General features: G+C 35.2%; 2 protein-coding genes across 10 annotated transcripts in view; one reads left to right on the top strand and one right to left on the bottom strand.

Moving 5' to 3' along the window:
• Window positions 1-5,355, bottom strand: part of LOC110372986 (protein mini spindles) — a 37,948-nt gene extending 32,593 nt beyond the window's left edge. For 2 of the 5 annotated variants that reach the window (XM_021330042.3, XM_064039588.1), the window contains exons 1-2: window positions 5,133-5,355; window positions 3,816-4,050 (exon numbers count right to left, since the gene is read on the bottom strand). In XM_021330042.3, the coding sequence (XP_021185717.3) occupies window positions 3,816-4,017 (202 nt within the window). In that variant the 5' untranslated portion in view covers window positions 4,018-4,050; window positions 5,133-5,355. The other 3 variants (XM_021330043.3, XM_049841283.2, XM_021330045.3) reach the window with 3 other exon arrangements.
• The window catches only part of LOC110372955 (E3 ubiquitin-protein ligase goliath), a 470,889-nt gene that overhangs the window by 358,238 nt on the left and 85,434 nt on the right, over window positions 1-27,217 (top strand). For 4 of the 5 annotated variants that reach the window (XM_021330002.3, XM_021330001.3, XM_021330000.3 and 1 more), the window contains exon 2: window positions 5,829-6,110. The gene's annotated coding sequence lies outside the window, so the exon portion shown is untranslated. Of the gene's footprint in view, window positions 1-5,828; window positions 6,115-27,217 lie in introns of all 5 variants that reach the window. The other variant, XM_021329999.3, reaches the window with a different exon arrangement.

The following is a 27,217-nucleotide window of genomic DNA, read 5'->3' as shown; positions in this document are numbered from 1 at the left end:
ATTTGCACTTTCCAAGGCGGTAGTAGTTAGCATAACTATCTTAGGCTGCGCCTGTAAGGTCACAATTTGTTAGACAAGTGTTGGGAATACGTTTAAAAAGATCGATAGACTATTTACTGCAATTTATTTCTTTATGTTTTTATCGTCGTCTTGACTGTCAATTTTTAAAACGCAGGTTTTGTCGCCAGTTAGCCCGTCAGACGTAGACTAGAATCTAGACATAATGACAACTTTCTAGACGAAAGATTAAACATCTAATCATCGTCGTAACATCTTAGATTGATCAAAGATATCTTACCAAATAAATTAATATTATCGACCCGCATCACATTAAAAGAATCGATAAAATATTCTGTAGAACTCTAGGGTTAGATAGCGTGACTTTAAAAGGGTTTCCGTGAAAATATTTATCGGTCAATGACCTTTAGTTGTAATGTAGCGACAAACGACGCACAAACAATGAAAAAAAAAAACATCGATCGGCATTTTTTTTTAACTGTGATTGTTTTGTTACTAATGGAAACAGCCTAGTTTAGACTAATGTAACTGGTGGGTAAGGAATTCGCGCTAAAACATCGTGGATATGCCAAAATGTTTGTGAATATGTCTTGTTTCTAGTACCCAGTCTGTGTTGCAGTTAAAATGCTATTATTATGCTGCATTCCAGTCGGTAACGCCGAATTCGCGGCATCAATCGACAGCAGACTGCAGTTTATTTCGCAATGAAAATATATTCTGTGTTTTCCCAACATGAGAATAGCTCTTGTAGAAAAGTTTTACATTATTGAGAGGCTTGAAAGTAAATTTACTTTCAAGAGTACCAATAAAGTAGTGATTAAAACCCCTCTCTCTAACTACGGCGTAAATAATATTCCTTTGACGTCACCCTATAGTCTGGAGTATTGTCTTAATTAAGATCAAACCCTTCAATCAATTCCTTTAACAAAGTGCTTGATTAAGACACTTCAACAATTGAATTCGACTCGATAGTCAGTAGCTACTTATATAAAGGCGCAAAGGAATAAGCTCACTAACATAGTGGTAAAAATAACTATACAGCCAACCAAATTAGATGTAGATAAAGGTTAAACTCATGAAAGTCACGCTTCGACAGTAACAGGATCAAGTATTAAACCCCATTCACGTATTTACCGGCGTTTGGCTACCTCACGTGTGACAGTGTGATGCCATACAATACGACAAACCATGTGATACTACATGTGACAAAGAAACCTTGTAATAAAACATAATTACGAAAACGTCAAGAGTTCAGAACAAGCTTTAATTGGATTATAACTTTAAATGACTCATGATTCCGCCGAGACGATGATGACTGAAGATAATGAACTTTTACGGTCAAATAGAAAGTAGTTCTACAGTTCCAAGACTTATTTAAATCTGAATTCTACCAGTGAATTGCATAAAGTGAAATATTAGAACTTTGATTATTAGAAAGTTGTAATTCGCAACGAAACGTCGAGACGAACGATTGGAAATTCAATATCTTCGATGATATTACGAGATAAAAAGATGTGATATACCTTTTACCAATAAGTTTTGGTTCAGTAAAATGTATAAGAATTATTATAAAAGTCTGAAGAGTTCGCTAATTTCAGGAACTACTGGACGTTTTGGAAAATTCTTTCAGAGCTACTTTTTGGGGTGCGTGAAGTGGTTCCTTAACGATGCAGGTGGAACCCAGGATAAACCTCTAGCCGAAGCGTACGTCGAAGATCTGACAGACAATCGCTTTACTCCCTATTACACGAAGCTTAATCAAAACTAAAGTTGTAAATAGCCCTACAGCTTCGACCAAAACAAGAATCATGTTTTATGAGAAGTAATGAACGTCATCTCATGATTAACCGGGTCTTTGTTCCCGATAAAAGCAGTTGTAAATTGCAACCATTTTGTTATGGTTTGGTTACATGTATGAGCGAATCGGTACAGTCATACAATAGAATGCATGAACGATTTAAAACGGTACGAATGAGATGCTACATTTGAAATGGTGATCAATGTCATGGACGAGAAATCGATTCATTCTTGGAAAGCTTTATTTTTTTATTGACATGTATTTCCACGAATAAAATAACTTTATCATAGTCAAAGTAGTTTCTATAATTTCTAAAAATCTGACAATCCATTCCAGAGTTCGTTTTATTGGTCTTTATAGTCATCTAAAGACAAAAACAGTCAGGAAACAATTAATAAGAATTAAAATGTCTTTGTTCAAGTAAATAGAACCATTAGAAAAGATAAGAATACTAAAATAACTCCCGGTTTTACATATACACAGCACGCGTATCATCGTCCAATTCAAACTAGATGCAAATGCAGTCTAGAATATTAAATACCTCGACTATTGCACTTGCGACTTACGTAGGCTAAGCCAAGGTATATTTCAAGGCAGACAGCTAAGTATAAAGATATTCAGTATCAACTAACAGCTTCAGGAAGCAATAACTCTTGAAGTCAGACACCCTCAATTGAGTGTAATCAAGTATTTTCATATTAATTATCCAGACTCTCAGGCTAGTCCACCATGCTGTTGACTTGAGGATCAACCATAGTTCTGTCTTTTCCATAAATTGCAATGGAGAAACAAATTAAAGAAAACATAGCAGATAAAACAGTACATATAGTAGACTGAATTTTGACATTAGGTTCATATAAAGTATGTCTTAAGAATCAGCAGATATATAATTATTTACAGACAAAACGAAATGTGGCTTCACACAGAATAGTATACCTACCACAAGACAGTTCTATACTTTGGAGTTACTTCTAAGATAATAAAAAGGAATAGTGACTCAGTTGGTCATAACTCATAAAACTTCAGGCATGCCTTCTGAAATTGGTTTCGACTGTTTGTGTGATTACCGCCAAGCGATTATAGCCTTTATGAGATATGGCGCCAAGATTGTAAACAGTCTAAAGTAACTTACGCCATCACTTACATTCAAATTATGTGCTTAAATTCTAAAATATGGTTTACCTGACCTTGACACAACCCAATAAACAGAAACTATTAATGAAGTTACCTGGCCAAATCTTCGAATAATTAAAATGATAAGCAGGTCAGTAACAGCTGAATTATATAACTAATTTACATAAACAAGCCTATTTGAAAGTAAACGAATTTTATGAGATTTTTCCATCTCAAGTTTTCTTAATTTTCACAGTAACATTTACAACATTACATGTGATAATGTTTTGGCTGTAGTTGCCAAAATAGAATAGCATTTGTTTGTTTAGCACGCAATTGTGCTTCCTATTAATTTTATTTATAGCTGGGGCATAGAGTTTTGTCATGGATGTTTATGTGTCTGCATAGTAATATCCTATTTCCTTATAGTCGAGAGGTTCCAGCAAATGGTATCTAGCAAGAAACTTTCAGTTGCCATTGAACCTAGAAATTGGCTTATTGCCAAAAGGCTAGACCATTAAATGGGCGTGGGGATTGTCAACAATCCAATCTTTGTTTAAAAGGTCTCAGGTTCCAGGATACACATTGTATTTTTCTCTAGAAATTGTAAGAATCCTAATTTAATCATTTTGTTAATATCAGCTGTGTATTTATGAGGAAGAGCATTAAATGTCAGCCTAATAAATGAGAACTGGCTTTAAGACATCGGAAGAACTCCAAACAACTGACCCCTTTCATGAAAAATACAACATTTTTATCTTAAATTCCAATAAAGAAAACAAATCATCTTGTTTGAGTGCAATTACCGGTAGTAGATAATAAGACTTAAAATTCCATACATAATGATTCATTAAACATGTAAACAAACAGAATTTGTTACACATACCTTTCTCCTGAGCCACGGCATTGCTGTCGGTGACAAACTTTTTGATCAGTCCCAAGTATTTGTTCCACTCCGGGGACTTCTCATCGTCAATCTGGTTGAATAGCTTGATGGCCTCCTCGTAACCAGCTACCCTAGCCTTCCATAACTTGTGTACACATTTCTCTTCTGTCGGCAATTTCTTATATTCATTCTCATCCTCCATTTTTGTGTTAGCGAGTCAAATTTTGATTCAAAACTGTTAACAAATTAGAAAAATTTGTAATGTATATATTTATCTTAAATTTTATACAAGTAATATTCTCTTATTTGATGAAGGTATATGCATTGATTCTGTAGTCAATATTATGTAGTTAATATCCTTTTTAAAGAAGTAATTTACATTAAAGTAGTTCACTAAGTATAGATAGTAATATTTATTTTGAATTTGCTCTTGTATCCGAGCATCCGTTAAAGAGCTACACTGCTATAGACAGACACACATAATGGTCAAAGTTACTACTTATAATAGTAGTGCCCATACCTCGGTTAAATATTAATTTACACTGACACACTCCTCTTAAAGCAGACTGAAACTAAATAATGAATCACCATTTGTATTATGACAAGGTTTTTTAAACAGAAGGCAGTGATTTTTCTGAACATGAGGGTATCAGTAACAAAGACCATATGTGGGTTAGTGACCATTATAGACATGTTTCCTTTACAGTGTTCATGTTAGCCCTGAATACAATTACATGTGCATAACTTACAATTTACGTTTGACCTTTAGGTACAAGATTGCAGTTCCCTACCAAGGCCATGAAGGTATGTTTCTTACTGAATAAGGGTATATGGAAGATCATTATATAAAACCTCAACCATCTAGCTGCGTTATCGACATTCGAGGAACAATACATGGTAAACAATGCCATGTAACATACATACTGTAGAATTACAATTCCAATGAATACTAACTGACTCATACAACATGCAATGCACAACTAATTAGTAAATAACGTGGAGCTATTGTGTATCAACTTTCTTAAAGCGTAGGCGAACAACTTAGACAACTACGATCAATTTAGCGAAGCACAAAATACGTTAATACGTAAGAAACGGTGATTCAACCGATTCAACGACACCTGCTTTCCAATATACTAATGGCTACCTGGCCAATATTGCGGAACAAATAGTTAATTACGAGCCGGTTCATTTATAGCCGTGCCCGTTTTACACCGAGATGTGAAATTAGATCGCATCTCCGCCGACTGAGAACGCCCGACAAACGGTCACTTTCTCACTTTACAAACAAATCCAATCAAATGTCAGGAAACTTACCGTTACCAAGATGTGTTTGCTGTGTCCTCTTGATAAAACTTAATGTATTAAAACTAAACAACATAAACGATAATAAGCTCACATTATCCAGCAACAAGCAATATTATAACCGACAAAAAGAAATGCCTTTTTCTTTTTCGTCGTCGTTTTTTTAAGTTTGCGAAATGAAAATGGACGGAAGATTAATGTTGCCACAAAAAATTTTGTTCGTTACAAAACCATAGCTGTCAAAATAAGAAATTACCTATGGATTTAGAAAAAGAAAAACTAAAATTATAATGGCGATTCATGTTCACTTGAAAAATAATTTAATACAACAAAGAAGAAAAAAATTCCACTGTAATAGCTCAGCAGGAAACTTTCAGTGCTGCCCTTAAACTTTAAATTTATTTTCAAACGATAATTCACAAGAACTTAGATAAGAAAATAAATTTTATTTTCAATCAAAGAAGCAAAAGGAAGCTGTATTTCTTTTTAAAATATTCTTAAAACCATAGACTGAAATCATCTGGTTGTGTTTTACATATTTTTCCTTGGCAACATTTCAATATTTAGTTCACTCTCGTTCATACAACCAATCTATTTTGCCAGTATCATTCGGTCACAAACTGATTTCCTTCCTTTTCGTTCATTCATTTGAAGAAACACGGATAAAATTTTCAACACAATAAAATAGTTCGTTCTGAGAAGAGAGAGAGCGAGCGAGACGTATGTTACGTCGCTATCGTGACAACTGTGCGTTCGCAGTTCTAACAGTCGACAAAAATAAATACAGTACCCCTGAATGTAATTGTTTTGATTTCATTACAGCTATTAGTGCGTCGAAATGTTGATTATGATAATGAAGTAATTAAACGGGGTGTTGAAGCTTGTTTGAAATAGACTAAATAAACATCAGTGTTGTGTTTTCGTTCGGCGTTGGGGGATATCGGAGAGAAGGGAATTCAACAGCTGTCTGGGCATAGTATGCTTCATATTGTAAGTATGTTATGCTTTTATGAACATTTAGGTAAATACTTTTCAGTTCTAGCTTGTTAGTCGACGTGAAATTGTTGATTAAAGTGAGTTGTGCTTTCGTGTAGCGTTCTTTGTTTTTCAAACGTTGGTAGCCAGAATTTGTAAACATTGGACTATGCCACACTTTGCTAATAGTATTCTGTTAGTAATAGAATTGCATTTTACCGTAACCGTACATTTAACTAAATCGGAGTGTAATTTGAATAACATAATCCGTACAAATAGGTACGTCAAGTTCTTCATTAGCGTAGTTTTACGACAAGTTTGTATATGTAGTTAATAGTTATAGTAAGTAGGTAATTAGTTCTATGACCATTTATACATCACATACCTAGAAGTACTTATCTTTATCTATTTCAATCGCCCACGACATGAAAAAAAATTTGCTTCATAATGCAACATGTTGGTATAGTGGGTACCTACCTACGTATTTTATAACGTAAATTAATTTAATGTCGTCCTAATACTTTATTTACTATTTACCAATAAATAAATATTACTGTATTTACAATCACTGCAAAATATATAAGTACAGACCTATTTAATTAAAAAATCATCTTATAGGTACCTACCTACCTATACACTGCACTTTCTGATGGCTAGATAAGTATATCAATTCCCGATTGATACACTTTACCCTTCCAATGATAAAATGTTGCATATTAAGTACCCGTTTAGGCATAGAGATACCTCTATGGAAAGTGAATAGGATCGATAAAACTGTTTAGTTATTAAATGGGTAGAATAAGAGGGTAGATGAGTTACCTACCCAGCTAGGTCGAAACGTGAATATGGGAAGACACAAAAACATGCAACTGCAAAAAAAAAAAACAGGCTCTGTTATAGCTAGAGAATAGGACCTACTTATTAATAACATTAAATCCAATCGTATTTTATTCAGTCGAGGTCCAGCACTAAAAATATCCACGATAAAAAGAATACAGCTACAGCTACAGCGTAAACTTTTCTGTGCGTAGCCTATACCTAGTTAGTCCTAAACCTAATATTCAACAACTGTTCTAAAAAACAAAGTACACAAATGGACCATATTTGTACCCGTAAATCAGACTTCCGCCGTGGTTTTTAAACAAATCGTTAACTTGGCACGTTTTTTTATAAGGGTCACCACATGTACGAGATTTGTGTGGATAATCCAGATGTTTTTATGAAGCCCAAATAAACCAAACATTAACAAGCGCGACGTGACTATACGAGTTTTTAAAAGCTAAAGTCAAACTCGAAAACGTGTATTCAAATTGGGCTGATAAATCAGCACGTTTCGAACATCAAAACAAAAGACAGCCCCCAAAAACCACCCTTCCCTAGGTCAAAACATAATTATTTTCTAATCTGTACTAATTGGATGACTATAAATGGCTACAGTCAAAACGAAATAACTAGGTTAATAACTGTCTAGATAACCTAATTAGCCTATTTTGGAATCCGTCCAATTAACTTGATGCCTAGTTTATGCACGTTTAAAATCAAACACACACACGCCACACTTTAGTATATTTATTTCTTTTTTGGAAACCGAACATGTTCTATTTTTTTCGGTTCCATTGACAAACGAAACGCACCATCACTTCAATCTATAAACTCCTATTTTGTTTTTTTCTCATTATTTTGACGCAATGTGCATTGAAATATGGGTAGGTAAGTAGCTCAAATGCTCACACTAGGAAACCCCTGCTAAGACAAAGAGAAAACAATATAATTTTCCGGTTTCAAAAGAACATTCTTGACTCACGCATGCACTGTAATTGTGTTAATATCATATCATAATTTATAACAATCATACGGTTTATTGGTTAATCAATATTTACTCTCGCCTATCCCCGCGATAAACTGTTGTAAATATCTCCGCTTGTCGGCCCTTTAACTGATTGAATGCTAGAGAAATAATACGGTTATGTCACTACGCCGATATCAAAATGTCGTAGTGATTAAATAGCAATTATTTTATTATCCAAACAAATGAGCCATGACCCTATCAATCGATGGTTTAATGAATATTAGGCAGCTGAATAAACTTCTCGTTTGTTTTTTAACCAACTATGAAAATTATTCTTTAATCGATTAATTCAATTCACCGATACGAACTCATAATCGTTTTCATTAGTCGATTGGTAATAATCGGTTCATTATTGTGTTTACTTCGAAGCTAGTTAGTACACCTGTTACACTAAACGGTAGTTTCCACGATTCTTCCGCGAACTTTTTCTCAGGCATTCAATTAACTTTTTGTCACTAAATACGATAACACAGGTCAACAGCATTTTTGGTGCAAAGGTGAAATATACAATTTCTTGTAGGATATTAGATACGTAATCGAAGTCCAGAACATAGAGTTGCACTAGCACGTAGGGATTTAGAGATATACCCCTCCTAAAGTACCAAAAACGCGATTTTAACGATATTTGACGATTTTTTTGAAGTACAGCAAAATAGTTTTTTTTGTTTCTATCTATAGCATTATATAGTACCACTCTTCCCGATTGAAATTCATTTTTATTTCCAACGTTAAGAGTTTAAATTTTCATGAAATACGTATACAGCTACGATAGTTCGATCTTCCCTATATTTCATTTGGCCTGTTAGTATGAAAAAACTCCACTTTAGTTATAAAATGGTATATATCGGGAAATAAAACTCGCAAAAATATAAATTAAAATGGGGTTAATGCGGGGAAAGTAGTACTATATGATGCTTTAGTTAGAAATTCCTATAAAATTCTGCTGTCCCCAAAAAATGACATCAAATTTCATAAAAAAACGCGTTTTTGGTACTTTAGGAGGGGTATATCTCTAAATCCCTGCGTGCTAGTGCAACTTTATGTTCTGGACTTCGATTACGTATCTAATATCCTACAAGAAATTGTATATTTCACCTTTGCACCAAAAAAAAAATTATAATTTGTTGACCAGTGTAATTGAAGTTCGGTTAGTGTAAGGCCATTAATTAGGTATCGATGGGAACTCCCGGTTGGTGAGGTTCATCAAACAGTTCCGATGCTTGGTTCCTTTTAACAGAATTAGTTGCGGTACCACTAGAGATGTGCTAAGAGCTGTTGCTATGGAAGCGTCTGATTTCCGCCAATAGGATTGTTCCGCTCGAGTTACGGTAGCTATGCTTTGAAAATCGAGTACCACTACTCTGAATCTACCACATTGATACCTAGACAGCATGGCTCATCTTCAGTGGAAAGAACTGTGCCTTTGGAGTAATGAAGCGTGATCCAGTTCCCTCGGCAGTTGTAAAAGTCGTTGTTTTATTTGGACGAATGAGCATGATGAGAAGTTACTCTATTGCGCGGAAAATTTAACTTACAAACGTCCTTTGTTCTTCGAAGAGTTTTTATTTTTAATATTCGTTTCTGGCACAAAAATGCTAAAATCATCCGGATAGACTTGAGACTTCATGTGCATTACTAAAATACGTGTTTCAATTATTAAAATTATGTCTTTGAAGTCAATGAGTCGATACGGTATGGTGTCAGCACAATGCAGTAGCCTAGGAGGCAATTACAGCTCATTACAGGCTTTCAACTGACCCCACAAAAGGTGGCCTTAACTGCGGTCAATGTCGGTTAAAACCGCATACCTTCCGACGTATAGTATGACTCACTCGTACTGTGGTTTAACCTCTTTGGAAAGAAAGGAGCTATTGTAATGACATCCGCAAATATTTCTTAGTTAATCAGGAACAATTCATTGAGGCAATAGAAAAGTTTAATGTTAGAGATCAAGCAAGATACCGGTCCCGGAAATGACGCATAAAATAAAATAGTTGACAAAACAAAAAGCTGGAACACACCTCATTAATAGTATTAATAACACCCCCGCAGAGTGCGTTGCCCGACCTACAGTCTGGTCGAGAATATATTTTTATTGAATTAAAAATACCTACGAACCGACCACACGCAGATGCGGGTATTTATTCAGAGAATAATTTATTTGATAAGTTCTGTCTACTGGATAAGTGTGTCGATTGTTGAAGTTCATTGGCTCCAAAGCGACTCCTACTAGACTGGGCTTTTTTGCCTGCAGGACACGTTTGAATCCAGTTTGCAGTCGCTATAGAACAAAAAGAAAAAAAAAAACAAATGTAAATACTCTGAATTGTAATAGCTTTTGAGCTCAGTCTTGTAAGTTTGTCACATCCAGATCCAGAATGCCCATATTTATGTGTATGGTTATATTTACTTGGCATTTCGCCCTCAAGCGCGGTGACTCGTGGCCAGTCAGATTATCACATTGTAGCACATGTTTAGTTAAATTGGATTACCGTGGCTGTCCAGCTGATTTAATCCTCGGCTTAACGTCATACAGCATGATGAATACGCACACAAATATCGTATAATTTGATAGAGTACGTTGTATGTCATTGTTTTATCACGACTTCGACCTTATAAGATAGAGTTCTGAGTATTCATTGATATTCTTGCGTGTCTTAGACTTTCCTAAGATGTAGAGACATTAGCAATCAAGGTATCGTGATTAAAAACATGTTGCTGGTCACGTATACGGCACACCTCGTATCGAATATGGATAATGCAATCCCAACGCAATCCCCGCTACTGGCGGCCATGTTGCATTCGCCATATTTGTGTATCATACTCGCGCGCGGATCGCTGGACTCTTTATTATCTAAGGATGCAGTCTTGAAGACAATGCGTTTCATCGTTAAATATTAATAGAGTAATTAATGCATCCGTTGTTATTACATTGTTATGTTAGAGGAGACTGTTTCATGGGTAACTACGATATTAAACAGTTGCAGTCTGGCGACAAGGTCTAGTTAAGTATCAAGTTGTAATAAAATCTTGTGATTTTTTTACGTGACACTTCGCAAGGCACCGGCACGGCGTTCTGAATCGTTATTTGTATTCACAGAATGAGTGGATTTGGCTTCTTTTAGAGTAGATAAGATCAAATAATAAAAATCAAAACATATTCAGCAAACAGTGCTGAGAGAAGCTTTTATATTGTAATGAGATTTATGTATCGTGTGACATGTGAGCATTGCTGGGGATTCCTCGTGCTCTGATTTGATTAATGTCATGTACGTGGAGCATGCTTACGAATCAGCCGGTTCACGGAATAACTAAGTTGGCACTCTTTTGGCATTCGCACAGTTGTCTGATAAGCTTGTTCATACGGCTCACGTATTCCCTAATTGTCATACTTTGTCGACACTTGTTGGGAATTCGTTGACGCACATTTCTCGTATTCTCTACCGCTTCCTATGTCTTCACTGCATGGTACATCGTGCTCTAAGAATAGTTGAAGATCATTAACATAACACACAGTTTCCTTTTAGATACGAAGTGTGAAAAAATTATCCTGTTAACAATGGATAATTTCATGAAGAAGTTAAAAAGGTACGATACAGAGGACCTTAATTCAAATAGCCTTATATTGGAGGCCGAGTTTTCAATAAGCAATAAATATTCTGTCAAAGAATTTCCTTGTTCCGACCAGAACTCGGATGAGAGGTTATCAAAAGTAGGACCTGTTCAATGTTCACCGGGTTTTCCAATTAATTCTATTAAGACTGAAGACTTGGAGCACCCTTCTGGCAAGCAATTACGCTTTTCTATCGAAATTCAGACATCTTTGAAATTGAAATTGAAGAGAATTGTTGGTATTTCCTAAGTTATTACTTTAAACAACTTAACCTTGGACGCTAAATGAAACTGCTGTCTATTAAGTTTTCACGGTTAAGCGGCGTATCCGATTTGATGAAATTGGTAACGACCACGAGTCGGAGAAGGTCACAGGATATTTATTTAGTGATCCTGGTGGGTATCTAGTGTCTACTGATAAAAATAAAACTCAATAACTGACGAATTTATTTTTTAATTTAAGGAAGAAAGCCTATCTTCCTGCTTATCCCTTTATGAAAATTTTCCTTCATAAAATGTTTTATTGTTGTAACTCGTAGATCAGTTTTAATTGAGTTTACCTTCGAATACTTCCGATGCTACCTATTTAATGGCCGTTCAATATCCTCCTGCTTTATTGCCGATAACCGCATGGAAGCTGCGGCAGTTGCTCGATATCCGATAATGTCGCAATAAACTGGCTCGAGCCCAGTTTTAAGCTTTATCTTATATACAGGTCAATGGATTCAGTGTATCCGAACGGGGTGAATGACACCGCAATGATCTAAATCGGTTGACCGAAATATGTTCTGTATTCCAATCTCGATACCACAAACATCAACAAAGTGCGGTGCTTGCATTTTATTTACGAAACGTAAAATAGCCACGTATAAATTGTAACTGTTTGACCCATATTCGATTCTAGAAATCTATAATTCATACGTACACATCCGGTCACTGATTCATACAATGATTCAGCTGGTCGCTCTTCAGTGAATTTTAATAAAGTGAATGTCTCATTAAAATTTCAACTTTTCATTTCAGTTTCGGACGTCGATAAGAACGTCGGAAAAAACAAGAGTAAAAAAACAAAAGCAAAACTGCGAGAATAACATGATACCGGGCGGTCTCCATTCGCTGTTCGCAATATCACTGAACATGAATATTTTATGTATTCCCCTTTTGTTTTCAATTGCTAATACATATTCTTGTTGTTTATACTTGAATTGAGATGTTTGGATTATGTATTTATGTAGACCTGATTATACTTCAGCCAGATACATTTAATATAGATGAAGTTATACTTTACACTTGCGTGCATTCTTCTTAGTTCAAAAATGAATTGCTCAATCACCTCGTAATCAAATAAGAAAAAAAACACAATTGTTTGAAAATCGAATGAGCCATTTAAAATGTTGGTAACAATAGGAAGCATTGGCGAGTTCCGTTCGGTCGCGCATGGCATAAGATTAAGAAACCGTTTTTGAGTTGACTTCCTGCGATGAGGTCTATAAATAAACTAATATGGCGGTACGGAAGCACCATGACCTCGGTGACGATACTTAAATGGAATATTGAGTAGTTGCCCACTATCTGAAATAAATATTGATCTTAAGTGCTTTCAACTGTCATCGCTAAGTGACGTATAAAAATATGGACGATGAGTAGTTATTTCTTGTATTTCTTTTATATTTACTCACGAAGGTAAAGCACCTTGTAAAATAAAATTGAATATAATTGCTTTCGTTCATTAATATTCCATGGGCAGTATTAATATCGATATTACACTGAATTATATTCCCACAAATTGGCATGAGAGACAAGGGCACAGGTTAGGCTTCTCAACCTCCATAATGGTCTTGTGATTGAACAAATTAAAACTGACACGTTATCATTGCACTACTTCAAAGCGGCAATAAACAATTCGCATACATAGACGATAATATAAAAAGTTTAAAATGTTATCAAGAAAAAAATATTGAGATATCCTATTGACGTGGCTATCATCGCTCTTGCAAACAAAGGTATAAATATAAATTTCAATTGCGTAGTTATTCCATGGAGATGTAGAACACCCTTTTTTCATATAAAAGGTGTGCCAAGATTGCTGTAAACATTGGCAAATAAATGAGGTACTTTAACGCAAATGCGTAGTCATGCCATCTGAGACATCGAGACTCCACTCCCGCCTACCTCTTGATAGTACAAGGTGAGAGCCATGAATGTCACGACCTTGAAAGAAAGAATACAAACAAGAAAGTCCTAATGAGACAGTTTTCTTATATTGCGATGGCACTTTTCCAATCGGCACTCGAAATGACAACAACAATACAGAACAAGCCATTAAGTATTACGATTCTGCAGTAGTAATCTTGCTTTACATAAAAGATTACATACGTACCTTCTATTAGTAAAAATGCGACGGAATAAGGACATTTAAAAATATAGGCCATGCCGCTATGCAGCCACATAGTCGAGCTCGCAAGGTTCAAATCAAAAGTCCAAATGAACCATTTGGCATGACACACGCCTGTCGTCTGCCAACGGCCACGCTACACAGCTTTCAATCTGAATTTTAATTTGCAACGATTGTTCCATTCGTGATGCTTCGTCAATCTGAGTTGTTGCTGATTGCTTGCACGTCTAAACATTTGGACAGATGTTAGTTTATCCTAATAAATTGCCCGTGATGATCGAATCGTCCGTTGTTTCGACGAAGCATTCTATCACTCCCAATTTGTTTATCATCAGAAATTCTTTTTTAAAGTCGAGAATATTTAAAATGTGCTTGGGTAAAATATGTCTCTGTAGCAACAGTAATTTTCTACCATATGCGAGGCCCTAATGAGCAAAGCACTTATTTTCACACTCTCACAACAGTTGGCTTGTTTTATGCGACGTACGAGCGTAGCATTCTGCCTTAATGTAATTTCAGGAATGCTAATTACTCCATCTACTGCTAAACTTCCACAATGCAACTGTTTGATACATTTAGAAATTGCTGTTTAATTAACTTGAAAGGATATTTGGACATGTGAGACGCTGTTGCTATTACTTCAGTGTATTCGTGTAGGGTAATCAAGTTTGAGCAATTGCATTAATTCTGACGCCATACCTATATGGCTCATTCCTTAGCCAATGCTTAGGACGTTATCGTCAAAAAATTTAAAGTGTTTTGGAGAGGTCTTAAAGTCTCCCTCTTAAATAGAATCAACAGATACTTGAAGGCCAGGTATATGTACACCACATACATGTCTGGCCTTGCGAGGCTCCCTAAAAAGGCTCTTTGTATTGTATTGATATCCAAATCGAGGGTTGTTTATAACGCTTCCTATTATGTAACGTCATTATCTTGTCTTGTACATCAAAGTCTTTATGTAAAGGGTTAGCGATTCTTTTTATTCGTTCAATGAGCTGCTCTTTTGTGTTCCTTTTCATCTTCAAGTTCTTGAATTTCTGTTAGTCTTGGATCATTATTGTTATTTATCGAGTGCCTTTCAAAAGAATTACCTCCTCGCAAAAAGAGATTTCTTTTTAACAAAACTCGACCCTTAGTCATTAATGTCTTGAACATTTTACTCCAATTTAGCATGACCTTTTGAACTGTTATCCGTACAAGAATAACCGATAACTTTATTACAGGCAGATGAGACACAATTCCAAGCTCAGCGTGGGGTATTTTTTTTCATTCGCCGGGGAGAGCACAATATGTGGTATTCACAACAAATTTTTACTTGCCACATGCTAGGTCTGGCCCTTCGTGGTCGGCAGTAATTGGCAGCTATATGTGTCTGGCAAAATTAGTTCAAGAACAGCCCTAATTCTGTAATTAGATGCGTGACTTCATGTTTGATGACGCTAATTATGATTTCGATGTTTTGTAACTGTTCAATAATTGTGCAGATCGAATCAGAAGTTACTTGTAGACTCGTTTACACGTGTCTGTTGGATCTAAATGAAATTTACCTTATTTATGGATAATAATGTAAAAATATGGATCGCTTATAGGCAAGTTATTGAACGTTACTGCCCATTACAATATTTAGCACTTCGCTTAATGTTGACCAGTTATCGTTATTGAAGCTGTAGAATACTGATTACACACCACAGTTTCCATAATAAGCGTCGCATTCAATATACAAGAAAAGCGTGTAACAATATAATTGTACAATGACGTGTCTCCCTATTTTGCACGCAAGTGCACAAAGCGTTTCATTTGTTAGTCTCAAAGGAGGTTTGGAATTATCTTGTCTGCTACGAACTCCGTTTAATGAATGCTTACAGTTATGATCTAAATAATAAAGTTACCTTCCTTACGTTGCATTTATAATTTTCTGGGCAGTTGGAATACAAAGCACCTAAAGTTGTGAGGGACAGAAAAACAACAACTTCAGCTTTTCCTTTTGCCTTCCAGTCTTCTTCCACATAAAGCATACAAGATGGTCCTACATTTTAGCATTGACTAGGTCATTACCTCATGTCTGTGATGTAGAAGGTGATACATTACATAGTGCATTTTGACCGCGACGCCACAGGCGCCAGATAGCATGTTGGCAAACCGTCGTCGAGTTTAAGTGCCAAACAATGCCAGCACAAGTTCTATGATTAAAGGAACATGAGCACCATATATTTCTTAGAACATCAGTATAGGTATCCTATAAAAAAAAAAAAAAACTGGCCGTGCAGTGCACCAATCAGTGTGATAGAAGGCAGCAAAAATTGGGACACCTTGCTACCTAAAAATGTTGTTGTTGTTGTAGGAGGTATCTTTGGAATTGCCGAATGGATTCTAACAATGTTTTCGCTTGCAAGTCTACCCGATAGTTTTGAAAGTGAATAGTGATCATATTTGTGCCTCAGTTCCATGAAGTTGCAACGGTATTTTCCAGATACATAGTGCACATCGATGTGGCTAGAAACTAGTCCTACACCAGTTCCTATATTCATAGATCAAATAGTTTCAACAATCCTCCTAAAACTAGGACAACATCGAAATGTATCTACAGTATCTCGCAAGCGTTCTGGCTAGTATTAGCAAAGATTAAAGGATAGACATGACAGGTGGAGCGTACGGATTACACAATCCTGCGTTGTATTCGCTCAGACTATTAACTGGCTTGTTATCTGTTTGCTTTGTAGTTCACGATCGTTCTTGTAGAGGTTTAGCAGCACACGTAGTTCGTGAAATTATTATTCCTAGCGTTTCTATACCTCGGCCTGGTTAGCTTAAAAGAACTGGCCTAGTGGCCGTGCACTCTTTAGGCGTGTCCATATTGTCGTGTTAATATCTCTCTCCATGCTGAGAAATCTTTAGTGCAATGACCTGCCGCAACATGCGCTCTAAACAAAAATCGACCTTATGGAAACTATACGGCTATCGAAAGATGACAGGTTATCCGAACTACCTGCCTTGATGCCCTTCTGTTTTACGACATCTAAAGATGAGCTAACCTGCATAATTGGTTAAAGCAACTGTGTAATATTATGCCGTTTCAAAATAGACGTGAATGACATAGTATTATTGATGTTTGTTACAGTGGCCTAGCCTTGTGTCTAATAAGATTCCGACAGCATTTAGAGTGGATGTCACATCTCTCGTGATAAATATATTAGGTAGTCAAGAAACGCTGGTCGTGCCGATAACTGATGGGCCATGGTTAGCCAAATGATGTGTGGGAGCGCCAACACACAAATCGCTTGCTGTTTTATTTGATTTTGTTTTGCACTTGCCATTTAGGAAGCTGTATAAGTAACGGTAGATTGTGTGTACATTTATCCGTTGCTTAAAATACGGAAACCGTAATATAGTATCTTTGATTATATATATGTCTAGATGGAGTGTCACCATACAATCCCAACAAAGAAGCAGAGACAAAATTGTTATGCATGTGTGCGTGTAGATGTCATTTTACACTGAGCGTTGACGTAAATAATGATACCAGCTTCTACGATTCTCCCATAAATATTGAAAAAAAATAGACTAATTAAATAAGTTTGTATACATAGTGTTATTCGGTTTAACTATAACTTTATAGAAAATTGAACCTTGCTTGGCACTGCTCCTTTTGTAAGTCTTCGGCGCCCTATCTTGTCGACAGTACTCATCTCCTTGCTGTGGAAGTGATCAGAACACACTACGGTATTTTTTGCTGGTGTCCACATCGCATCTCCGCGGCTTTTTTAATGCGGTCTGACTCCTAACAATAGGATTACTTGGAATTAAAAAAAATATATGTTACGTCGATGACCATAATTTACTAATCAAACAATAATAGATAATATTTTGGAGAATCAGAAAATGTCTATCCGAGCAATAAAAATAGAAATTATACCTATTATTTTTTTGCGCAGTGCTTAAAAAAATATCCTTTATACATAACATAAACACGTGAAGTTGGGAAAATGAAAAACAGAAACTGGCAACACTGATACAATATGGCGTGATTTAATAAACATAATTACAAAAAACAAATATTTATTTTCTGGGTCAGTTACCGATGAAAGGTGATGTTATTGGCACTTTTTAGCCTTCCTTTATAATTCCAGCAGACTTTAATTGCACATGTCGTCATTTTACCTCTGTTATTTGTATTTTAGTTAGCGCGCGAAATACGTTTTGACAGTTAAGCGGCACGATCTGTTCTGATTGACAGGAAAGCTAATGTCGATGAACAGTACATTGACATTTTTTTCCACGCTTGCGCGCACTCGACGCTACATCTAGACATATATATAATCAAAGTATAGTATAATGTCTTTGAAGTTTTAAAAGGAATCCATTTTGGAGCATTCGTATCCAATTACAGCCAATGCTACATGATATGGCTTTAATTACTAGATTGACTAGTAATGGCGAGTTCAGGAGATCATCTGTGATTAGCAGATGCTGTCTATCGAGTGATACGTACTAATTATTTAATTGCCTTGGTTGGAAACGAATTCTCGTCAGTAATCTACTCTCTGTCCATGCTCTTCTCTATGATGTCCAAACTATATCGTTTCTAATATTTCGTTATAGGTAAAAAATTTCGTTTCACTTATATGTAGGTATTTCACCTATTCATTGCATAATTTCTCACCAATGGCCATGACTCACTGACCGTGGGGACTTGTGACATCTGATGTAATGTTGCTATATCAACACTACGAAACCATGTTCACTTTACCATGGGGAAAACTGAGTTTGTGGGAATATTAGGAGTGTAGGAATTGGGTCATTAGGTACATCTAGCATCTCGAAAAGACTCACGAAAAAAAGTCATGGGCCTTTATGAGCTTCACCTGGATGAAAACCTGGCATATTTCACATTCCAAATAAAGTGGTTACTGTATATATTGACGCTTTGTCTTTTGTAGGCTCAATATTAACTAGCTCTGAATCACGATACCAAGGTAGGTCTACACATGCATCGTGCATGCATCATTAATTCCATATACGCTCAAACGTCATGGTTCGTCAATATCGCAATAGACAGCTAGGCTACTTATCGAGCTTGGCCAGCCTAGACGCACGCAGCCAGACTGCGTAGTACAATTTCTATCTAAATCGTCATTTTAGTAAATATGACACGTCTATGAGGTACCTATAGCAATATGCTTATGTTAAAGGAGTGTCAAGGTAGACAGTGACAGCATCGTATTGTTTAATTTCCCGAGTTTTTATATAGAAATATTAATCGTGTTTGTAATTTTTCATCTCTGTTATATTTTATTCAGATTTAATGAAAATATACAATGATTGCATACAATTTTCATGTGTGTCAATTGCTAGATTTTAATATTTTTACCTGTTTTCACAGCAGACTATGTATTTGCGATAATTAAGTAGGTAGCACATGTGACTGGAATAACTATTGGTATCTATAGGAGGTATGGGATTAAAAGAAATAATATACTAATTTGATATTGAAATATTTATTCTATACTTTAAATGGTACTTGGAAGCAATACGTCCGTCTAACAAGATCCCGTGACGCAGTGTGTGTAGAGTTAAATAAACAGTAGATTGTTCAGATAGAACAAAGAACAATGTTATCGAAAGTTAGGGGTATTAGTTTTTGCTTTATATAATCCAACACGCCCCCTCAAAAATTAATCCCTAACTTTTAGTCATTCGTTAGTTTACTATACAGTATCTAGTCTACAATTCAACATTACAAAGTGAATACCAACTTATAAATACGACGTAACATATTATACTTCCAAGTAAGGTCTGGGACAACTGTACAATAATGGTCCAACATTTGCTGCACAGGATCAGGGAAACCCAGAAAAACCTGATCAGACCATTTCATAATGAAATTGTACTTAAATTAAAACTTATTCTATACCCAATCCTTTTCTCAGTCTTATAAAAGACACGACTGGTAAAGGTTTTGTCAACAAGTCTGCCAACTGGTTACCTGTGGAAATATAATTTAATTTTATTACATTTTTCTCAACTTGTTCTCTAGAGAAATGATATTTTATATCTATGTGTTTGGACCTTTTATGACTTGTTGGATTATTAGCTATGCTAATACATCCGTTATTATCTTCATATAAAATAATGGGCTTATTAATTTTTAAGTTTATGCTTTCTGCCAGAGACTTAAGCCATAATGCTTCTTTAACAGCTTCATATAAAGCCATATATTCGGATTCAGTAGACGAGACCGCTACTGATGTTTGTCTCTTTGTACACCATGTAATTGTATTTTGATCAAATAATTTAAACACATATCCAGTAGTGCTTTTCCTATCATTACAATCGTGGCCACCCCAATCTGAGTCGACATATCCACTTAGGATGTTATTGTAATTATTTCTTGTATATGTTAACTTCAAATCAATTGTGCCTTTGATATATCTTAAAACTCGCTTTAAGCATAACCACAATTCTTTATTGTTCTTATTTGTGTACCGACTTAAAATATTTACGCATGTACTTAAGTCCGGACGCGTACAAAGCATAATGTACATTAAACAACCGATCAGGTGACGGCATGGTGCGTCACACTTCTTATCAGCGTTAAGAGCTTCATAGTTTAATTTAAGCTCCATCGGTGTGTTTATAGGATTGCAATCACTCATATTAAATTTATTCAAAACGGTTTTAATGTAAGCACTTTGGTCTAAAGTAATTTTATCATGGTGTCTCTCTATTTTAATGCCCAAAATAATTTGATATCGTGTAAGTCGGTCATTTCGAATTTAGTCATTAAATATGCTTTGAAATTATTCATTGTTTGCAAATCTGCACATGCTATAACTAAATCATCGACGTACAAGATTACGTAAATATTTTTAGAAATGTCTCCTTTACCTTTCATATATATACACCTATCTACTGGGGAGTTCTGAAAACCTATTTCTTTGAGACATTGTTCAAATGTTTCGTACCAACATCTAGCTGATTGTTTTAAGCCATAAAGAGCTTTGTTTAATTTGCATACGTAATTATCTTTACATTTTACACCTTCAGGAACTTTCATGTAGATTTCTTCCTTTAGTGTACCATTTAGAAATGCTGTTTTACATCCATATGATGAATCAGTAAATTATATTGATTTGCGTAGCTAATTAAGAATCTAAAGCTTGCTATTCTAGCAACTGGTGCAAATGTTTCATTATAATCACTAAGATATTCTTGACTGAAACCTCTAGCGACAAGACGTGCCTTATATCTTGAAGGTTGACCTGAAACGTCATTTTTAATAGTGAATATCCATTTACAGTCTACAATATTTTTATTTAATGGTTTTGGTACTAATGTCCATGTATTATTTTTCTTAAGAGAATTGAGTTCTTCTCTGACTGCTTTTTCCACTGATTCCTATCGTTCAGAGATTTAATTTCATTTAATGATTTTGGTATATTACTTGTGATGGATAACGCACTATAGACATCATAGTCATTTTCATTATATGATTTACGCGAACATGTTTTCAGTCTTTCACTTCTTCGTAAATTTAAAAATTCATCAGGTTTATCCTGATTTTTGTGTTTCAAACTACTCTCAGATTCATTTTCAGGTTCATTCGGTATTTCATGACTACCGATTTTTCGAATTTTACTTGTACTGCATTCATCAGATTGAGAGCTATCTGATTTAGGGCCAGAACTATGAGACTTATAAGACACTGATTTTGTTACGGAGTCATTATCAGTTTCGTCTTGGGAATATGTATTATTACTCCGTTCAGGTCGTAATGAAGGCCTAGATTCGATAAAATTAGTCTCATCAATTACAACGTCCCTTACAGTTTCATATTTTTCGAATTCTGTATTCCAAACTTTATAACCATTGGGTTCATAACCTACCAGTATTCCTTTCCACGACCTATTGTCAAATTTGTTTTACTGGTTTTATTATGAACATATACAGTTGAACCGAAAACTCTGAGATTTTTAACGCTTGGTTTCCTATCATGCCACATCTCGTATGGTGTCTTTGATTGACTTAAAGCTTTCGTAGGCGTAATATTTATTAAATAAACTGCAGTTAAAACTGCATTTCCCCAAAACGTTTTGATGCTTTAGTGCCATTTAACATAGCACGAGCTTTTTCTGTTATTGTGCGAACCATACGTTCTGCAACACCATTTAACTGTGGGGTCCTAGGAACTGTTAAATGATAGCTTATGCCTCTTTCTCTACAGTAGTTTTTCATTTCGGTGGATAAGTATTCACCACCGTTATCACTATAAAGATTTACTACTTTGAAATTGAATTTAGCCTCACTTTTAGCGACATAGTCTTTAAAAGCTGTAAACACTTCTGATTTGTAAGTTAACATATACACCACACAATAATGTGTGTATTCATCAACAAATAAAACAAAATAATTTCTGTTATCTATTGTTGGAGGTGTTATAGGACCACAAACATCTGAATGCACAATAAACAGAGGGCGTTTAATGTAACTTTTGTCTTTAACTTTATTAAAAGGCAGGCGAGTCTGCTTCCCATTTATGCATGCTTCACACAACTTATCATTTGGAGTTACGGTATTTATTTCATCTAAGTCATCAATCATATTATGACATTTTAACTGCAGGAATTTAGTTTTACTTATATGTCCTAGGCGTTGATGCCATAATTCATATTTATTTTCATTAACATAACATGCTTGGGAAGCGGATTCCCTTTTATTACTGGTATTTTAAACTCTAGAACTATAAGATTATTCAATGTCTTACCTTTCATGATGATTTTACCTTCCTTTGTAATTTGTGTGCCTTTGTCATCAAATATTATGGTGAATCCTGCTTGCTGCATCTTTGATACCGATATTAAATTATATGGTACTTCGGCACAGAACAATACATTTGTAAGTATTCCTTGCACTCCTGTTTGACTGATAAGATTTATGTTTCCCCTTTTAGTTGCTGAAATAAATGTATTGTTTTTAGCTACTGAAATTTTTAAAGGAGGATTTAAACATTCAAACGATGTGAAGAGATCATCTCTATTTGTGATGTGATCAGACGCTCCTGAATCTAATAGGAATTTAATTGTCGAGTGGTCTTTTTCATAATGGTATGCGCTTGTCATGAACGCAAATCCTGAAAAAGAAGAATTCGAGGTCGTTCCCTCTTGCAGGGCAATAGTTTGGACTTGTCTTGTCCTTTCTGGGGCATTGTTTTGTATATTTGTCTGTCTTTTGAAATAGAAACAATCCTGTTTCTTGTGTCCTTTGCGTCCACAGTAATGACATTTCACAAATTTTTGTTTGTTTGTTTTCTTGAATGTTGTATTCTTCAAATAGTTTTGTTTTGTGCGATTGTATCTGTTTTATTATATTTTTCTTCAACATGGAGTATCTTTAAACTGGTATCACGACTCTCGTTTTTAATTTTACTTCGTGATCTAATAGTCTAGTTTTACAAAACCGAGAGTGATATTTTCTTCAGATAGTGTCTCAATTGCAGTGATAACGCCATCATATGTATTCGGGAGAGTAAGTAATAAATGAGCTACTTTGTCCGTTTCCTCTAATTTAGCTCCAGCAGCTGATAATTCTGTCAGCAGATCGTCAAATGTTGAGAAGTGTTTGATCAAGGGTATATCGGCTTTTAATTTTAATCCCAATAATTGTTTTCTCAGCGCTAATTGAGTTGCTACACTTTTCCTTTCATAGATCGCGTCAAAATGTTTAAAACTGCTTGAGCAGTCCCATTTTCATTAATATAATTAAGATATGAGTCCGCCAAATATTCGACTATAATACTTTTGGCTGCCTTATTATTCTTTTCCCACTCAGCGGATCGCGTTCCAGGAATTTCTTCGTCAATAACACTGAGCAAGTTTAACTCTGAAAGCAGTGTACGAATTCTAAATTTCCATACACTGTACTTTTCTCCATTAAAAGGCTTAATGTTTCTTTTCACTTTTTCCATTGTCACAACTTTATTTTTATTTACAACTATGCACTTTACTGTCACTACGCACTACTGAATGTTCTCACTACTAAATGTCCTTTTTCGCACTGGGCCCATAACCTATAGGAGGTATGGGATTAAAAGAAATAATATACTAATTTGATATTGAAATATTTATTCTATACTTTAAATGGTACTTGGAAGCAATACGTCCGTCTAACAAGATCCCGTGACGCAGTGTGTGTAGAGTTAAATAAACAGTAGATTGTTCAGATAGAACAAAGAACAATGTTATCGAAAGTTAGGGGTATTAGTTTTTGCTTTATATAATCCAACAGTATCTCCCAGGTATCCTCCACTTACAACAGTATACTGCATACCAAATTAAAAAGCTACTCGACTCCATTATCTATTCTCCAGTACGTACACACAAGTGCTAGTTCATAACCTAATGGGAACCACTCGAACCAAAATCCTTGAATTAACAGCGCTGTTAAGTATTATGTACATACACCAGTTACATAGTAACACGATGTGTGATGCAATTCAACTGCGTTCGTTTATTTTAGGCCGATGTTATCTCCTGCCCTATTTTAGACTTAAATGCTGTTTGGTTTGGGTCTAAAATTGAGTGCAGGTTAATGCTCCATATTAAAGCCTATGGTGCAACTGATGCAAGTGTACAGATACCTATCTAGGTGGGATTTGATATTAGCTTTTTGTGACCGTTTGGTAATCATTAAGCTGAGCTCGATAAGGTAGTGGTTAGCGAGGCTTTAAAAAAAACTGCACTTATGTTTTTCTTATCGTCGTGAAATACATAAATTGGTAAGTACTTGTAGTTTACAAGTCCTCGCTTTAATTGTGAACGTTATCGGCATACAGCTGATAGCATTATTGGTGCAATGCGTAGATCTAGATATGAATTGAGTGCGAAATTGACATCGAGTGATGCGAAGCGACACTTACAACGTTATACAATTAATGTGACAGAATATTGCTAATGGACGTATATATTCCCACGAATTTTTGAAAAATAAGGATTTGAAACATTATGTTAATTAATTGAAATATACGCAGTCGCCTGAATCATAAATATAAAATTTCCAGTATGGTACAATTGAGATGGTCAGAAAATGTTACCTGTTTCAAGCTGGGAACCTTTTGGAAGCTAAAATTAGAGCACATTCTGTCTGCAAACTCGTTTCCACATTACATATTAATTGTCTTTCGTTCACATATCTGCAGGATTCAGTTAGGTAAGATATTTTTCTGAAATCGCAAATGCGAGTGGGAACGTAGAACATGTATGAATATGACATTTCAATTCGATACCTATGTAATTTCTATGTTTATGTTTTTAAATGGCAAATTCAGGGTATAGGAGAATGCGTGAAACGACTTGTTTTATTACTTGTATTTGGTACTATAGCCACAATAACGCGCAATTGCTTCTAATATCCCTTTGAAATAAGGACTACTAATGAAGATGCAACAGGCTGGTATTTGAGAAAACTTTGTAGAAGTCTAGATTTGACTTCATCGACGGCTAGGTTATTATAACACAGAAATAACGCACACAGAATTCAAATTCACAATACCACTTCAAAGAAGACTTAATGATGTCCTCTATAATTATCATACAAATCGTCATATCTCTGATTGAGCGTGTATCGTGCATTGCATAAACAGTCGACATTAACAGATGATTTATTAGTACTTAAATAAAACCTGCTGGCTCATACCACGAAAGCAATAAATGCTAACAGGCTTATAAGACTAATCGAAATACCAGATATAATCTGTCTCATTTAAACCATGACCATTTATATGTAAAACTTTTTGTTCAGAAGAAATAATCAGCATCTATTGGTAGCATATTGGTAGCTTCGAATACTTTAGACTCTGTCGGAAAATTACGGCCAGTTTCACGGAATATGGTATAAACCTTTTCCTTGGTAAAAGCAAGATAACAATTTTGTAAGAACCTTTAGAGCCGTCAACATAATTTATGTTAAACCAGATTTTAATAACTGTTATTGAAGGGCCTTTTATCATACAGAGCCATTCACAATTATTGACCGTTAATCAACGAAGATTTAATTCAAAGGCTTTCCTGTAATGTTGATAACTTTAGCATCTTGATCTCCCTCTACATCAAGATTCAGAACACGCTTACTCATAGAGTACACGCGCATCTGTAGATAAAAGTCGGCCGACAGTTGACCCGATGTACCCGATTGGATATTGTTTTTATAAAAGAAAATCTTGATACCAATCAAAGCTGCCCGCTAAATATCTGATCTTTACAATGTACCATTCATCTCCATGCTGATTTATGAGCCCAAACAAACTATCGGCCGACTTAAAGTTTGCAGTGTGTTGGTATTCTAAGGGTCAACCGATAATTCTGTCAAGTTCATGATAGGTTTCCAAGTAACGTCTGATACTTAAGTACCGTTCCCAGTTCCAAGTAACCAGTTGAAGAAGTTATTTCATTTAAAGTGATGAACGGTTCTTCATAAGTAACTATGTATTTTCTGCAAGTTATAATAGATTTTACTTTGTGACGTAAGCTTTAGTTAAGCGTTCGACTTGAGATTCCTCGTGGTTATTCGTGCTTATCTTGACGTCATTGTACAAACGTTAAATACAAGTTTTTCTTAATAAATAATCCATTAGTTTTTATTTATTTTTTAACTGAAATTAAAAGTTTAAATCTTAGTCTGCGCTTGTCTATCAAAAATATGAAGTAACCTATATTCCTACTTTTGACCTGTCATGAAATATAATTCGTAGCTCGTCTCAGTCACTACAAGATTTATCATTAGGTCTGTTTATATGAATGTAAAATATTCAACCTCTTACGTTCAGCAATACGGACGAATGATTCAGATCTTAAAAAGTATTTGGATCATTAAAACGCGTAACTCTGGCATAACCAACCAACCCTTTTTGCAATGCAAGCCATTACAGGAATTATTTACGAGATGCTTTTACTGCATTTCAGAAATAACCCTTGAAAGGGCGTTGGGTTCATTATACTTTTTTACGAGAGGTATTCGACCTAAGAAAAATACAAGACCTATTTCACTTTACCTCTGAAGCGAGCGACGATTTCTGTGAGACGAATTTAATGAAACTAAACGGATTCCGAGTTGCAATTTTATACACAGCTCCTTGATATCAAGCAGAAGATAAATTTGAGAATTTGAAAAAAAGAATATATAAGTACACATAAACATAAGGAATATGACGTGAAAACATTATTAGAAATTACGTTGAGTAGTGGACGAAATTGGCTGATACGTGAAGATGAT

Source organism: Helicoverpa armigera, chromosome 19 (genome assembly GCF_030705265.1).
Source record: "Helicoverpa armigera isolate CAAS_96S chromosome 19, ASM3070526v1, whole genome shotgun sequence".
In the NCBI taxonomy this organism is placed as follows: domain Eukaryota; kingdom Metazoa; phylum Arthropoda; class Insecta; order Lepidoptera; family Noctuidae; genus Helicoverpa; species Helicoverpa armigera.
Note: the sequence above shows the minus strand (reverse complement) of the source record. Positions and strands in the feature narration are given on the sequence as shown.